General features: G+C 42.3%; 2 protein-coding genes across 2 annotated transcripts; one reads left to right on the forward strand and one right to left on the reverse strand.

Annotated features, from left to right (window-relative positions):
* The first annotated feature begins 6,567 nt into the window (after window positions 1-6,567).
* On the forward strand, window positions 6,568-12,767 carry eps8l1a (eps8 like 1a). The gene is made up of 13 exons (XM_061090529.1): window positions 6,568-6,676; window positions 6,804-6,862; window positions 7,465-7,597; window positions 8,112-8,200; window positions 8,282-8,356; window positions 8,431-8,579; window positions 8,666-8,875; window positions 9,054-9,162; window positions 9,579-9,725; window positions 9,831-9,948; window positions 10,097-10,259; window positions 10,829-10,961; window positions 11,380-12,767. Exons 1-13 carry the CDS (start codon window positions 6,568-6,570, stop codon window positions 11,464-11,466), a joined length of 1,581 nt encoding a protein of 526 aa, XP_060946512.1. The 3' UTR covers window positions 11,467-12,767.
* Window positions 12,495-15,936, reverse strand: nme4 (NME/NM23 nucleoside diphosphate kinase 4). The gene is made up of 5 exons (XM_061090530.1): window positions 15,521-15,936; window positions 13,980-14,110; window positions 13,801-13,902; window positions 13,544-13,656; window positions 12,495-13,447 (listed from the first exon to the last, which is right to left on the reverse strand). Exons 1-5 carry the CDS (start codon window positions 15,648-15,650, stop codon window positions 13,327-13,329), a joined length of 597 nt encoding a protein of 198 aa, XP_060946513.1. The 5' UTR covers window positions 15,651-15,936; the 3' UTR covers window positions 12,495-13,326.
* Between the last annotated feature and the right edge of the window lie 130 nt (window positions 15,937-16,066).

Consider the following 16,066-nt stretch of genomic DNA (forward strand, 5'->3'; position numbering starts at 1 on the left):
AACCTTTAAAAACACCCTCTAATGAATAACAGTTTATATTATTTTCTAACGTAATCATGAAATGTCATTTAAACTTAAAATGAAGTGGAAAATCCTGCATTTTCTACATGTCTACATACAAGGGTTAACGTCTTCAGCATATATATAAGATTTGCGATAGTTTACTGACACAACCCTCCACAAACAGCCAGAATACAGCTCCCCTGATACATGTCGACATGATTGAAAAGGAGGCAGAGACATTTTTTAAAACCCTTTTTATAAATGTATCTTTGGCAACGGGCCAACTCAGGGCCGAGTGAGATTTCTGTAACACTCCCGGTCGAGTAAAGTCAACAATCCCACTCACCAGGCCATTCACTAACTTTCCACACTTTCGTCGTCTGAGATGCTGCAGGCCGAGGATCATGTGGCAGCGCTGGCATGTGAGCGAAACAGGAGCGAAACGAGAGACTAAACCCAGATAAAATGTCTTGTCAACCCTTTCTGTTGGGAAAACAAGCAGCTCTCTGGTTCTGCTGCTGTGCGTAGCATCACATAGGTGACACAGAATACTACAGTGGATAACACAGGAAAAAATACCAAGAAGGCATTCTGGATGAGATAAATCACAGCTGGGAAGAAGCTGCAGAGCAGGAGCTGTAGTTTATAATCAGCTGTTGATTTTCTCACTTTTCGACACCTGCCTTGCCATGTTTTCAAGTCAGAAAAAGGGCCAACACCCTACACAGGCAAACATATATTAGCAAATACACACTCAACACTGTTTCCCTAGCACACACACACACACACACACCCACAACTCATAGTATTGCATAACGAGTGTATCTGTCACTCACAGTGATTTAGACCCCTTCACTGTGGTTGATGTTTGCATAACCATATATGCAATCACATTGAGGAGGTATGAGAAATAACTGATCTACCTCAGATTTGGAAAATTAAACATAATGGAAACGTGATAATTATCGATATCCCCTGATATGAAATTTTTTATCTTGATATAATTTTGGGCCATATCGCCTGGCCCTACTAAATCACAATTATTGAATTCATACAATAAACTGGAAAAAAGAACATCTGTATACATATAGAAGAGTTTAAATCCCACAACCTTCATTCAAGAGCAAAAACAAGTCTTAAAACTTTGCGTTAATCAAGATTCTTGTCGACATACGCTGATATGAACATTGTTATCTTGATATCATTGTTGACCATATAGCACAGCCCACTCTTTAAACTTAAAAGAAATCATGATTAATATCGATAACAGCTGACTTGAATAATTGGTATAATTTTTAACCACATTTCCCTGCCCAACGTAATCACCTCTATTAAACTCATCAAACATACATATAGAAAAGTTTCAAACCCACCACCTGTCTCTCAGTTTAATGGAATTTGGGATATCATGATAATTAAATAACATGAGAAGGTTTATCTTGATATAAATCATACTGTATCCCCTATTAAAACAGGAAGGGGGAAAACAAATATATTTCTTAAGTCACATGTTGACAGTTTGGCTCTGAAAGCACATGATCGGTGACAGATATGTGCTGGAACACATAAGTGCTGAAACACATATCCGTCACCGACCACATGGAGCTGCATGGTTTCCCGCTGTGAACACACGGCACTCTGCTGCACAGAGGAGATTCTCCGGAGTCATGGCACAGCGCAATGTCACGACGCGTCATTACGCACAGAGGAGTTTATGGAACAAAGTGTCCAACCCAAACAACGAAGACGGTCAAAAGCGGGACGCGGAAAATAGTGAGAGTTCGTGGAGTCCCATTAACGGAGTGTGAGGGAGGATCAACACATACCATGCTGACAGCGCAATGCAGGATCCAGTTTCCAGGAGCTGGTGTGGCTTCCCTCGCTACTTTTAAAATCTTCCTTTTTAGGTTTTGACAATAATATGACTAGAATAAAAATAAAAACAACTTTGCTCAGGGATCCAGTTGTTTTCCCACCACTCGTGGCCACGTTTCTGGGTGTTGGAACAAGATCCTGCCGTCGACAGCCCAAGAAGAAGTGAAGGAGAAGTTGGAGCCAATGGGAGAAGTGGGGGGCTGAGCTGCCCTTCCCCTTGACAACATAAATACACACTGCTGGATGTGATGTGTGATGTGTGTGTCCGGCCCCCATCCGGCCCCTGTCCGGCCCCATGTGCACTGAGCTGCAGCCTGTGGGAAAACAGTCAACTCACTCATTCAGTTCGGCTTTATTTGCATTTGCCAATTAGTACCATATGTAATCTTGAGCCACTTTAATCCCAACAGTTCGCACAACCAGCAAACACAACAAATCTGCCTGGACAATGGGGGGAAAGAGGTGAGGAGGGTGGAAAAGAGGGCAGAGAGGAGGTGAGGAAGACTAAGAACTGTCATAATATTAATAATAATAACAATAATAATGCTTTTTGCTGTTGTTGTTGAGTGGAGTCCTGCAGCTCTGGAGATACCTGCAGAAATGTGTGAGAGAGAGAGAGATAGAGAGAGAAAGAGAAAGAGATAGAGGGGGAGAAGTCCTCTGTGTCTGATGGGATTTCCCCCAGCAGCCTGAATGATGGGTATCTTTGTGGTCACACTGTGCTTTCTGCTCTTTACTGCAGTTAAACAGGCCTGGACACTACTATTTGCAGAATGTCTACACATGAGCTAAGAGCCTGATGTCAAGTTGTGCAGTTAATAACGAAATGTTGTAGATATGTGCAGATGAATGTCTGTGGTTAGCTCTCTATGCTCTCTATGCATTTTGATATGTTGGTATGAATACTACTTGCTTTTTACTCACTCTGCGCCTTAATTTGCGCCAAATTGACTCGTTAAAAGTACAAAAGCAATATGTAAAAACAAGACCCACTATCGGAGTGGTCCCATGCAGTAGTTTATTGTTCTGTTTGTCTTGACATGGGCCTAGTTTGTGAAATTTCTATATATCTATATATTTGATGTGTAAAATCAATAATCTGCAAAGTAGCTGTCAAATAAAGTGACGTTAAAACCGGGGGAAGTCATTTTATTTACAAGGGTCATCATGAAAAACTGAAGTCTAAACTCTTCCATAGTTATGATTGTGAATATTATTGCTGTAAAGCACATAATAAAGCTTTTAAACCTCCTATTAACTCTATTTTACTATTTAATAAATTGCATCTCATAAAAAACATCCCAGAGTTGAATAAACAGTGCACGATACTGTCTTGAAAAACCAGCTGCTGTGTCCACTGACTATCTGGAAGGTCCCGGCTCCGTCTAGTGGAAATAATTTGCTATGACCATAACTACTTGGCCAAATGTGACAATTTAGGGAGCAATTATCTGCTGTATGTGTCTCCTTGTTCCGGTGGCAGAGGAGATTCTTTCACAGTCGACATTTAAGAGACAGGAAATTCATGATTATATTCAGAAATTCACTTTTGGAGGGAGATATCAAAGTGGGTAGTAAAATTTTATGCCCAAATAACATAGAAATTAATCAATATTATTTATTATCTACTGACGAGTAAAAAAACTTTTTAAAAAAACTGGTAGAAGGGACAGTATGTGTACGTCCCCTCTTCAGTTGGGATGTGGGCTCAACTTACTGCCCGTCTACAAATCAAATGGATAAACTACTGATGGCAGTAACTGAGGAGATCCACTGAAAGCTCCTGAGATGAAACCTGTTGGAGACCAGAGTCATGTGAATCATGTCAAGATCATTAGGTTCATTGAAAGGTTCAAGGGTGTGGAATTTAGTGACATCTAGTGGTGGAGTTGCATGGTGCAGCTGAACCCCCCTTCACCTCACCCTCCTCTTCCAAACATGACAGAGAACCTGTGGCAGCCTTCAGTTGTCATAAAAACTCAAAAGATGTTTAGTTTGTCCAGTCTGGGCTACTGTAGAGAGGAAATATGCACCTCATCAGTTCATTATTTCGTCAGATGAAAGCTCAAACATTTCTCTCCTTCACGTTCATGTATCATCATCCATTAGACTATTTTTTTGTAAGCTGTGCCCCAACTGAGTCAAGCATGATTGGAGCTGCGGGGGGTCTGACCTGCCTTGACCAGTAGGTGTCACTGTTCACCAGCAGCTCCCTCTTTCCTGGTGTCATATCCTACTTGAAATTCTTCTTGTCTACAGAAGAATACAGTAAAAAAGAAAAATCACAATAAAAACACTGTTGTTTGACAAACCCGGTATTTATTTGAGTTGACACATGTTTCATTCACTTCACTTTATTTCATTGATTGTAATGTTTCAGTTAAACTATTTCCTCTGATCTCGTTATATGCTATCGTTATATGATAGTATGCAGAGGTATACAACTATAACTGTATATTATAACCTATAAAATATTTAGATATTTATTATGAATTATTATCTCCAACAAGGACGTTATGTTTGTCTGTTTTCTTGCAGGATTTCCACATAAACTACTGGACAGAATCCATGCAACATGGTGGACGGCTGCGATATGAGTCAGGGAAGAATCTATAAACATTTTGATGTCAGGATATCAGGATCCGGAGTTGGAACCAGGAATGTTTTTTTCACTTTCTTTAACATTGCGATATGGTGTTTCTATCATACGTTTGTCAATTTCTCAGAGAAAAATCACACATGTTTTGGGTACTAATATTTAGGAGCCTGAGCAATTTGGTGCAGATCCAAATAAAAACAGAGATCTAGTGAATCAAAATGTGGTTTCATAGAGGTTCTGTTGGGCCCTAGTGGAGGTTGGTGCCATTCTAGTTTCACAATGAATGTATGTTTAGTTAGTGGCTGCATAGTCACAAAGAAAAGTTCTTATGAGAAAGAACATTCAAAATGAATTTTAAAGTTGATTTAAAAAGCAAGTTTCAAAGCAGCAGTCACAAAGAGCTTATTTAGTTAAGCTCGCAGAACTAATATCATTTATCCTTTCAGAAGAATCCAAAGAATGAATAAATGATTCATTTCCTTTTATTGACCTTTATTCAACAAATTTTTCATCTCTTTTGTTGTCATGTCTCAAACGAAACTTGACGTCACTGACTGTGTGGAGGTGGCGACTGGATGACATTACTGCGCTGGCATGTGCTGCGGATTCCATTAGCCCCATGGCACAAGCCACAGGCAGCTGCTGACAGAAACGCCTGTCGCAGGTCACAGGAAGGAGAGGCCCACAGAGATGCAAAGACAGGGGAGGGCCGCAGCCCTCATAGGTGCATGAGACAGTCAGAGGAGAGTGAAAGCAGCGTGACAGATTAACTGCGTAAGGAAAGGCAGACTTGTTTTTCTTGTTCCTGCATATCTCTGGAAGGTGGGACGTACGCATGTAAACAGCTGAAATCAGAGCTCATACAACTCAGCACGAGGATTGGTTTCTGTCTCTTGGATTTAAACGCTCAAACAGCATCAGAAGGTACAGTGATGGATCGAGATTTCAGGACTTTACTCTGTGTAAACTGTGTGTGTGTGTGTGTGTGTGTGTCTGTGTGTGTGTGTTTGTGAGAGACAGAGGGAGAGAGAGCGAGGGAGAGAGGGAGGGAGAGAATCGGATGCACCTGTCGTGTGAAGGACAGCCCTCTTCATGTCAGTAATACGTGGAGACTTTTCAAGAAGCTTTACTTCATCTTAACACATTAGAACATCCAATCACTTGCAATTGCATGAAGGACTTTGAATGTGCAATTAGTTATAATTTGTGAACGCGTGAAAAAGTTAGCATTTTCTTCTGCTCTATCCACATGTTGGAGGAGAATAAATGACAGGAGGAGGAAGATGAGGGGAAAGAGCTGAGATGTGTATAAACTGTGAGTTTCATCTTCGGCTTAAAGAGTTTCAAATCAAGTTTTGGTGGTTGTGTCATCTGCATACCACGCACCTGTGACAGTGGTTTTTCCTGTCATACTGTTTGTATCTGTCACTTATATGCAGGAGCATGTGAGAATACTCTGCATTCTTACCATCCGCGAGTGGAATGTGTCACTATCAAGACCTCGCTCGTCTTATTTTCAATATATGATATTTAGGTGAAGCTGAGCTGAGTGCTTAAAGTCTATCAGATAATTACATTTTCATATGTAAATGATGAAGATTTACATTAACTGCTAATGACACAATGTCCTGGTAATAACAGCGGGCTGATACAACAATTAGGCAACAATAAATTAGATGCCACATAAAAGTTGGTATGTTAGCAAACATTTCTCTAAAAAGGTTTATTTTATTACCCACCTGTGTTATTTTTGTCAGGCGGCGGAGTGGTACAGTGGTTAGAATTGTCCCTAACAACTAGAAGGATCTGTATTTTTAAATCTGACCATTCTGTGTAGAGTTTGGATGTTCCCTCTGTGTCTGGGTGGGTTTCCTCCTTCCCACAGTCCAAAGACATGCAGATTAGGGTGATTGTAGACTTTAAATTGTCCACGTGTGTGTGAGTGAAAATGATCTAAGTTGTTGTCTATATGTCGGCCCTGTGATATGCTGTGCAGGGTGTAGGCTTTTCCCAAAATGTCAGCTGTGTTTGGCTCCATGGATGTATGTCTGTATATGCTTGATTTTCCTCTTTGCACCTGCACACACCAGATGTCTGCTCCACCTCCGGTGGCCCCGAGAAAGTCCTCAGGCCTCCGGGTCGTGATGCCTCCAGGAGAGCGGCCTCCTCCCGGCAGCCTGTCCATGAACACAGTTTCTGGTAGGTACACTCATCTGATAAATGTGCATGACCATGAACTGTGGATTTCTGGATACTACCAGCCTGGGTGTTTTTGTAAATGTGTTCACTTTCGTTATAGTAACTTCTTTGTTCTCCCTCTGCTCAGAGAATGGTGCCGACGAGGACTCAAATCATACAACTAAACAGAATGCAGAGAGAGAAGTGGTATGTACTCGCATAAACAATTTAGTTATAGATTAGTTATTCTTATATATATGAATGAAGAGAGAGCGAGAGAGAGAGAGAGAGGGAGATAGAGAGAGAGAGAGAGAGAGAGAGAGAGAGAGAGAGAGAGAGAGAGAGAGAGGAGAGAGAGAGAGAGAGAGAGCAAACGACAGACAAAGACACATTTTAAGTGTCAGTATCTTAAAGTCAAATGAGATCATCTCCTGTTTCAGAGAATCTCAGCGAAAGTATGTAGTCCCATCAGGTTTATGACAGTAGCCCTCATCCAGCAGCTCTGCATTTCCCTGACAGAAACTACTGTCTATACACGAGAGAGAGAGAGAGAGAGAGAGAGAGAGAGAGAAAGAGAGAGAGGACACGACAGCTGACATAAGAGTTTGCCGTTGAAAAAATAGCTTCAGCATATAGACAATATGATTTTTACTTCTTATTTTACCTCTGGGTTAGAGCATTAGTTTGCAGACTGAATGCATTGATGTGTGTGACTTGTGGCTTTTAAAATTGTTGGGATGTGTTTACGTTATTAAAAAGAAAACTGCTATGAGTTGCATTGAGGATAAAACAGTTTATGTCTTTATCAGGAGATTCTGAACCACTGCTTTGACGACATGGAGAGATTCATGGGGCGGCTGCAGCAGACGGCCGAGGCCCAGAGTGTTCTCGACCAAAGGACAAAGAAGTCAAGGAAGAGTAAGAAGAAGCCGGGACCCGATGGTGAGAGGATCCTACCAACTAACTGTGGTTGTCTTGATTTCATAAAGGAAGGTTAAGAGGGCACAGGCTACAGAAGGAAAGTAGGAGCAGGAAACTGAAGGCTGAATATTGGCACAGTAAAAACAGGCAGGCTGCGGAAATTCAGATAAATCGTTGCCTACAACAGGCATTCTTAAGAAATATGGAATGACTGAAAATGAAGCCAAGTCGATTCTGGAAGATTCAGAGCACAACTAGCATCATATTAAAAATAATAAGATTTCATCAGCGTGTGTATTGATTTATTTGCAGGATTTCACAAAAAACACTCAACAGATTACTATGAAACTTAGTTGAAGGATGTAGCCAGTGGGGAAAATATGTTCCGTAATATTTTACTTTCCGAACATAAGTTGTTTAAAAACCTGAAAGCCACAGTATATCATAGGCACGTGACAATAACAGTGAGTGTGGTGTGTAGAGGTGTATAAGTATATTTAATTAAGTTGTGTTGTTTGTACTCTCCTGTGTGCAGATGATTTATTGACCATGAAAGCGTCTCCTCCATCAGAGGAAGACTTCTTGGACGTCTTTCAGAAAATCAAGTACTCCCTCAGTCTGCTGGTGAGATTACACTTGTTACTTGTAACCAAACACTGCGTGACTCCACTGGAAATGAAGGTGAAACTGTCTCTGTGTGTTTAGGACCGTCTCAAGTCGTCCATCTCACAGCCTGATGCCTCCGACCTGCTGCATCACATCTTTGTGCCTCTCAGACTAGTGAGTCTCTCCAGTATTTGATTCAGTGGTTTTTCTTTCTGTGAAACCGATGCTGGTGACCTTCTCGTTCACAGATGGTGAAAACCACCGGAGGCCCAGCCTTAGCAGCATCCGTGGTCAGTCCTGCTATGACCAGCGGCGCCCTCTCACTGTTCCAGGAGCATCTGGCTGTGGAGGAAAAGGAACTCTGGACTTCATTAGGGTCTAACTGGACTTCCTCATGGTCTGTGTGTTCATGTCTCTGTGTGTAAATGTGGGTTTGAGTGTTGTGTTGAGCTAACCAAACGCTCTTTACCCCTCTTCGCCCAGTTCGAACCTTGATGTGTCTGCTGGTCCATATTCGCCCGTCTTCCTGGACGGATGGCAGTCGCAGGCCCGCGACTCAGCTGGGCAGCCTCTCGAAGATCCCATCGCGTTGCAGCATAAGCAGGATGCCCTCAGGGAAAGGAGACAGCCACAGACTCTGCAGAAACCAGCTCGACAAGCAGCAGGGAGCGTTGGTGAAGGCACTGATGAAGTGTGAGTCTGTAGACAGGGCAAGGCATAGTTACATAATATACTGTCTGTAACAATGTACTGCACAATGCCAGTCATATTCCAAATGGCAGTAATTAACACTATTGATTAATAATATTACTCATTTATGTGTCTCTCAACAGATTCAAATTACTGATATCTGACTCCGTTTTCATTTCAGAGAAGGCAACGGGCTCCCACCAGAGGGGGAGAGGTTTTACTGCTGCAGCTACGACTTTGTGGCCAGAAACAGCAGCGAGCTGTCTGTGCTACAGGGAGAAACACTGGAGGTGAACACACACACACAAGTAGAATGGCACTAAGGGCCCAACAGTCCCCTAATGAAACCACATTTAAATTCACTAGGTCCGGATTTTGATTTGGACAAACACTCATATCAGGCCCCTCAAGATCCATGAAATATTCTCTGAGAAATCAATATTGAAAAATCTACTATCTCACAAAGTTAAAGAAAGTTAAGGAGAATTCTTGATCCACCCTCTGATCCGGATCCACACTAAAATGTTAATGGATACTTCCTTTGCCCATATGCCATCCTTCCATCTGTGTTTCTCATCAATCCCAGTAGTAGTTCTTTAAGAAATCTCGGGGTAACTTCTTGGTGTAGGTCATTATACTATATATAATATTTATTCTTGGAATATGCCACAAACCTCGGCTGATTTGTGAGACCTCCTCTCTTTAGGTAGTAGAGTCGGCGGCGCGATGGTGGAAATGTCGGAATCGCTTCGACCAGATAGGATTTGTTCCCCACAACATCCTGGAGCCTCTGTCTGCTCTGAACAACACGGGGAGGGACAATCCACTGGTCCGCAGGGAGTCAAAGGTGCAAGTACACACACAACACTACTCTCACGGTTTAATGCCTGAAACACTTCACACACTATGTGTTTTTAACCCATTTTACGGTTTTTATTCCATCCCTGTTCTTCCACAGATTGCACTTTCCCCTTCAACAAACTACTTCACATTTCCTCCATCCAGCCCGGATGGGACCAGTCCTACTGCTACGAGCCCAACGACGCGCCCACGGAGTGGAGAAGAAAGTGACCGAGGTAACGGACGTCATGTAAAGAAGGCCTGTTTATGATATCTATAATTGGATAAATGTCACATTGTGACCCAACTAATTGTGTATGATGCTAAATGACACCTTGCTTCTGTATGTATTGCATATGTATGAAGTTTTGTGTCTCTTTGCAGTCCTGATAATAAACGATGAGCTTCTGCTGCGGCTGGCTGGGAGAAAAGAGTCTGTCCGTCCGCCGGTGGTCCCTCGGACCCCGGACACTTCTACTTCCCTCAACTACCACTCGCCACCTGCTGAGGTGGCGGCCTGGCTCACCGCTAAGGGCTTCAATCAACAGTGAGTGTCCCCCCCCCACAGGAGACGTCTCCAGCTCGGGCAGATTCCCCTGGAGGCCGATTCAGCACAAGGCCACATAGCTCAAGATCCTTAATTATGATAAATATCACTACCAACATTGGTTGTGTAACAAAATCTATCAAACTTATGCTTTTGTTTAACTGAAGGTTTTTGAAACTAGAATTATCCAGATGTGAGATGGACCAGTAAATCAGATTTTATTGGTCCTGAAGGTTATTGGACCTTCAAGTGCTGATATGTTTATTTATAACCAGTACGTTGCGTTACACTTGCTGCTAATCTGCACAATAGCGCCCTCACATGTCAACAATGATCAAAGCAAAAAAAGTGAGCTGGACATTTGCAGAATTAAGTTCACAAACAAAATAAAAAGTGGATCTTAATAAAAGGAAGAATCTAAAATTTGTAATTTCAAAATTGAAGCTAATCTTCTAGTTTCAGTAGCTGGATTCTTCTTTGTGACATAATTATTCAAACTGGTGATGTTTTGACGATGAGAAGTGATCAGACCCCAGCAGTGATTTTGTTGCTTCTTTCTCCTCCGTCAGGACGATTCAGGGTCTGGGCATTTTAACTGGAGCCCAGCTTTTCTCTCTGAACAAGGAGGAGCTCCGCCTAGTGGCATCGGAGGATGGTGCAAGAGTCTACAGCCAGATAATGGTGCAGAAGACGCTTCTCGAGGTTTGTCTAGTGTTATTGTAGGTGAACTGTGTGTGTGCATGTGTGTGTGTGTGTGTGTGTGTGTGTGTGTGTGTGTGTGTGTGTGTGTGTGTGTGTGTGTGTGTGTGTGTGTGTGTGTGTGTGTGGTTAAGCTTGGGTCGATGTGTCCTGAGCCACTTGTTTGTTCAGCCTCGACTGATAGACTCACATCCTTTCAGCACGCTGCCTTTCACCTAAATTGACTACATTTTATTTACCTTCCTGTTTACAAATCCTAAATACACAATAAGTCGTAAATACATAACAGGTTAAAGGTCATAGCCTTCATGGTCTTGGTCTGACGTCAAAGGAATATCACAAACAGTGTGACGATCATTTGACCTTTACCGTCCAGACACTGGTTGACAATTCAAATTAAATTTCTCTCTTTCGTTCTCAGGATGTGCACAAAGCCACGGAACTGGAGGCGGTGATGGAGAAGCAAAAGCAGAAGATCGGCGTGAAATCGGAGGGTGGTGCATTTTGACTGAGCCCATCCACATCCGCAGATACAGTTGAGGCCTCAAACATCAGTGGACGTACACGTGGTGTTGCTCGTACAGCCGGTGGCACAGAGGCACGTTTTAATCGTGCGTGTTGTTGTGTCTCTTCTGTGCCAAAGATTCATGGACAGGAACGAGCCGAGTTCAAAGTAAGACTCTCTTACTAATACGCTTATATTGAAACAAGCTTTAATCAAGCTTTGATCCTCGACAGTAAACTAACATTATTTTTGTTCTGTATTTAGTGAAATATATAATATAAAGTACAGATGCATACAGTTCTACAGTATGCAGTCATTACTCACAGTGACATTTAAGAAGAAACAAATAATTACAACAGTTAAAAAATGTGGAATACAATTTACACCAAGCTTATTCTGACACTCCTGGATTTCAGATGCAAAAGATTGACTAGAAACATTGTGAGGGTTGTAAGGTGCAGCTGTGGCATTGAGGGAGAACTGCAGGTTGTCTATTATTCGCAGGGTTGTTGGTGTGGCTCCAGCTTCTTCTGTTACCTTTAAGGCAGTGGCAAAGATGCTGGGAGTCGAAATACAGTGGAAATACACTACCTATGTGTTTATGCCACGGAAGGACATCACAGGCCACAAACAGAAAGAAGAACACATGTGAAACACACTGTTAGATTGTATACATGGGCACAGAATGTGTGTGATCTGCTGCCGGAGCCATGGCGTCCAAAGAAGCTCCAAAAGTATCTCAGGGGAAAAAAGGGACGGTAAAGATCAGCAGACCGAGGCACAATGGATAAGGTGTGATGGATTAGATGTTGTTTGATGAATCGCCTCGGAGTCAGGGTTCTCCTCCTGCTCCCAGCGACCCTTTCAGATCGAGCAGCTGCAGGACAGTCCCTCATAGAGAAGACAGACCTGCTTTGATCCCAGTTGGAGAATCGAAGAGTGGCATTTACCGAACCGAGCCACTGAGGGAATTCATGACTGTGTTGGGACCAGACTACTTCAGTGAAAAGTAACTCAGCGCAAGAACAGTCTTGAGTGAATCATAGTTTTTATTGCATTAACGTCAACCTGCATTCAGACAATGTTGCTTGCTGCAGACAAATACACTTAAATTATTGTACGTCATAAATATACACAATTTCAGTCAATGAGATTAAAAATGTTGCATTGTGGTGCACATCAGATCAGCATTTATATGAGGGATATAAGGGATATGTTGCTGTGGATGTGGCAGCTTAAACAATATATATATTTTTGTATAACAGCTGTGTTTTCTATGATTAAAATACATAATACAAAATGTATGTGAAGAATTCTATTATGAATGATTTATTTCACAGTTGATACTGAGTGCAAAATGATCTGTGTGTGTGTGTGTGTGTCTGTCTGTCTGTGTGTCTGTGTGTGTGAGTACATCTCAACCAATAACATTCACCTGAGGTTAACTGTTCCAGTGTAAACACACGATTCCTGACTTTGGTTTACATTCTGCTGTTCAATTGTTTATTTATATTCTGCTCCACGGTGGTTTCAAGTTCAATAAATTGCTCTTTATAATTACACTCAATACTCCTATATTTAATACCCTAAACACAAACGTATCAGATATCATTTGTTAAATAATAATAAAAAGAATGTTACAATTTACTCCATATTCCTCCGCAGCGAGTCTCATGCAAGTATTTATATACATATTTCTAAGCTGAGTGCATAGCTTGAATTTTAAAGTTATTAGTAAAAACTCATCTATTTGATAAAAAAAAATCGTTGTGACTATAGAGTTAGTGCATTTAATTTTTTGGGCAGGAACACTGAATTGTTTTGAGGCACCACAAGTGATTCTCTTTGCTTTCAGCTCTGTCTTCACGGCTCGCAGGTGAAGGTCTGGTCACAGCTTTCCCAGTTCAGAAGCTCTTTACCCTGAAACCACAGCTGGATCTCCCTCTCCGCCCCCTCCCGGGAGTCACTGGCATGGACTACGTTCCTATAAAGGACCAACATACCAGCTTCAATATCTGGAAAGTGCCTGTGTCAAGAAGTTATTACCCAACCCGTGAAGCTTAAAATCACATCAGGTTACCTGCTGACATGGATGCTGAAGTCTCCTCTGACTGTGCCGGCCTGGGCCTCCGCTGGGTTAGTGTGTCCCACCATGATGCGTGAAGTCTGGATGACATTGTGCCCTTCCCACACCTGAGAATGCACATAAAACAGAGGAAGAGTAGCAGTTTTTTTTGTTCATACTTTCTGCAATAGGTGTGAATCATTTGCTTAAACAAAACTTTCACATCTGTCAACCGAATGCAACGGTAGAAATGATAGAAGTGATGCCCTTACCATGGCGACCACGGGCCCTGAGGTCATGTACTCTTGCAGACTGGGGTAGAAGGGCTTTGTCCTCAGATGACAGTAGTGCTGAGCCAGGAGATCCTCAGACACCTTCACAACACACACACATGTCAGATGTTGCACTTTACACAAGCGTCGCCCAACGTGGTCCCCTCAGACTCTTGTACCTGTAACATCTTCAGACCAACCAGCTTGAAGCCTCGCTGCTCAAACCGCTGCATTATTTGGCCTACAAGACGTCGGTGGACTCCATCCGGCTTCACAGCGATGAGGGTCTGCTCTCTGACATCTGGCAAACCTGGTGGGACACAACAGCAGCTGATCAGCAGCACCAGCCTCACACAAAGAACAATGGGTAGTTGACAAATAAGGGTGAAACAGTATTTTTTTAATAAAGTTCTAATGAGGATTACAGTTTTATGAAATTATAATGTTCAAACGCCAAATTTTTTTAAACTGCTAGTGTTCCGTGGATTTTTTGTATAATTCCATTGTGGTGTGACGGGACATCACACCACAATGACACAGACACAGGACAGGACATTTTCATCCTTGTGTGTCATTGCTATACAAGACTGACCTTAGCTATTATGCTAACTGAAGAATAACACAGTTTAACCTTAATATGTTTAATTAAACAAAATTAAAAAAAAAATTGTACACTTTTTTTTAAACAAATTTTTAACTACAGCCGTCACACTACAGGACTCTCAAAAAAATCACACATTCATTGTCTGACAGAAAGAGTGAAATTTATGAAATTAATACAGAAAGAAACAGTCACCTTTCAACATACAGTACATTCCAAAGTCTGGGGGGCTTCCTGGTAGTGGGATAAACTAAGGGCCCCTATAGTTATCCATGTAACTGCCGTTTCAAAAATCTGATTTTCCATGTCACGCCACAGGACATTATTTGTGTTACGAAAGTTATTTTGCTGTAAATACTAATATACTAGTTTTGTGCATATTAAAACCTAATATTAATAAAGTCATTATATACAATATAATACACACACACACACACACACACACACACACACACACGCACACAAACAGAGTGGAACAGGCACGTCAGATATTTTGGTGAGTTACGCACAGATCAGCAGCAACACGACGCATGAGCTAATGAATGACAGCATGCGATCAATAACATACACGTGACCTGCCAGGAAAAGTCCTGATGGAGTTTAACTGTGAGTCTGTCCGGGCTGTGCTGTGGGCTACATGTTGGTTGGATGTAAGTTTCACATTGAGAAAAAAGATGATCCTGCGCTGTGCGTAATTGGGCCAATTACGCACAGCGCCGGGCACAGTTTCTCCACCAGCGCCGTCACTCACATGACCATCACTATCTCCTTCACCCCCAACCTAGTTCCAGTTCATGACCCCGTGAGTTTGGCAAGATAATGTGTTTTTTTGCGAATGGCCCTGCGGTGTTTGGAGCAAGTAAACGTTGCGTCTCTGTGGTGGAAATTACCCTTTAACGGAGCAGTGATATATTATTTTCAATCTAAAGAAATCAGGTTTGTATCTATTTATTGGAAGAATTTACATTTATAAGGATTTCTCTGCGTTAAAGAGGAGATAGTGTCGTATTTAACTGAAGTGCCCAAAGGCTGGAAAATGTACAAGAACAAATTTCTGACATTTCTCGACTTCTTTCTTATATTCGACTTTTCGTTCAGTCAGTAAGTTCAGTCACTTACTTGATTTGCTCCTGAATCCGCACGGCAGACTGGCTGCAGACCTAGAAACAAGCTCCTTACTGGTTTCTCCATGTCTCCAATAAAACGCTCGACTGGTTCCCTGAAGAACGCACCTCGCCAGCACGTTCATGTCTGTCTGTGTCCTGTGTCCCTTGTCCCCTCAGGAGACAGATGTCCACGCTGGTCAATCCCAACTCACGGGTCTGTCCCACCTGATTGTAGCTCCCACTGAAACACACTCAACTCCAGAGATGGAACCTTCGTCAGCTGCTCCTCTTGTATCTCCACAATAACTTTCCCCGTTTAAATGCAAACATGCTGAGAATATAATGTCACACCCCCAATTCCAGATGAATCAGTAAAGGGCAAGCTCGACTCGTGGCAGCGGCAGCTCGTTGAGGCACTTCAGGTCTCCACACAAACTGCCCCTGATATATGTAAAGGCAGCTGCCTTGGATGCCACAGTCAAAAGGCAGCTGCCTTTGATGTCACACTGTTTGGAGCCAGCTGTGGCACCGGCACATCTTATACATGATCAGTAGACAC

This window comes from Limanda limanda, chromosome 17 (genome assembly GCF_963576545.1).
Source record: "Limanda limanda chromosome 17, fLimLim1.1, whole genome shotgun sequence".
Taxonomy (NCBI): Eukaryota; Metazoa; Chordata; class Actinopteri; order Pleuronectiformes; family Pleuronectidae; genus Limanda; species Limanda limanda.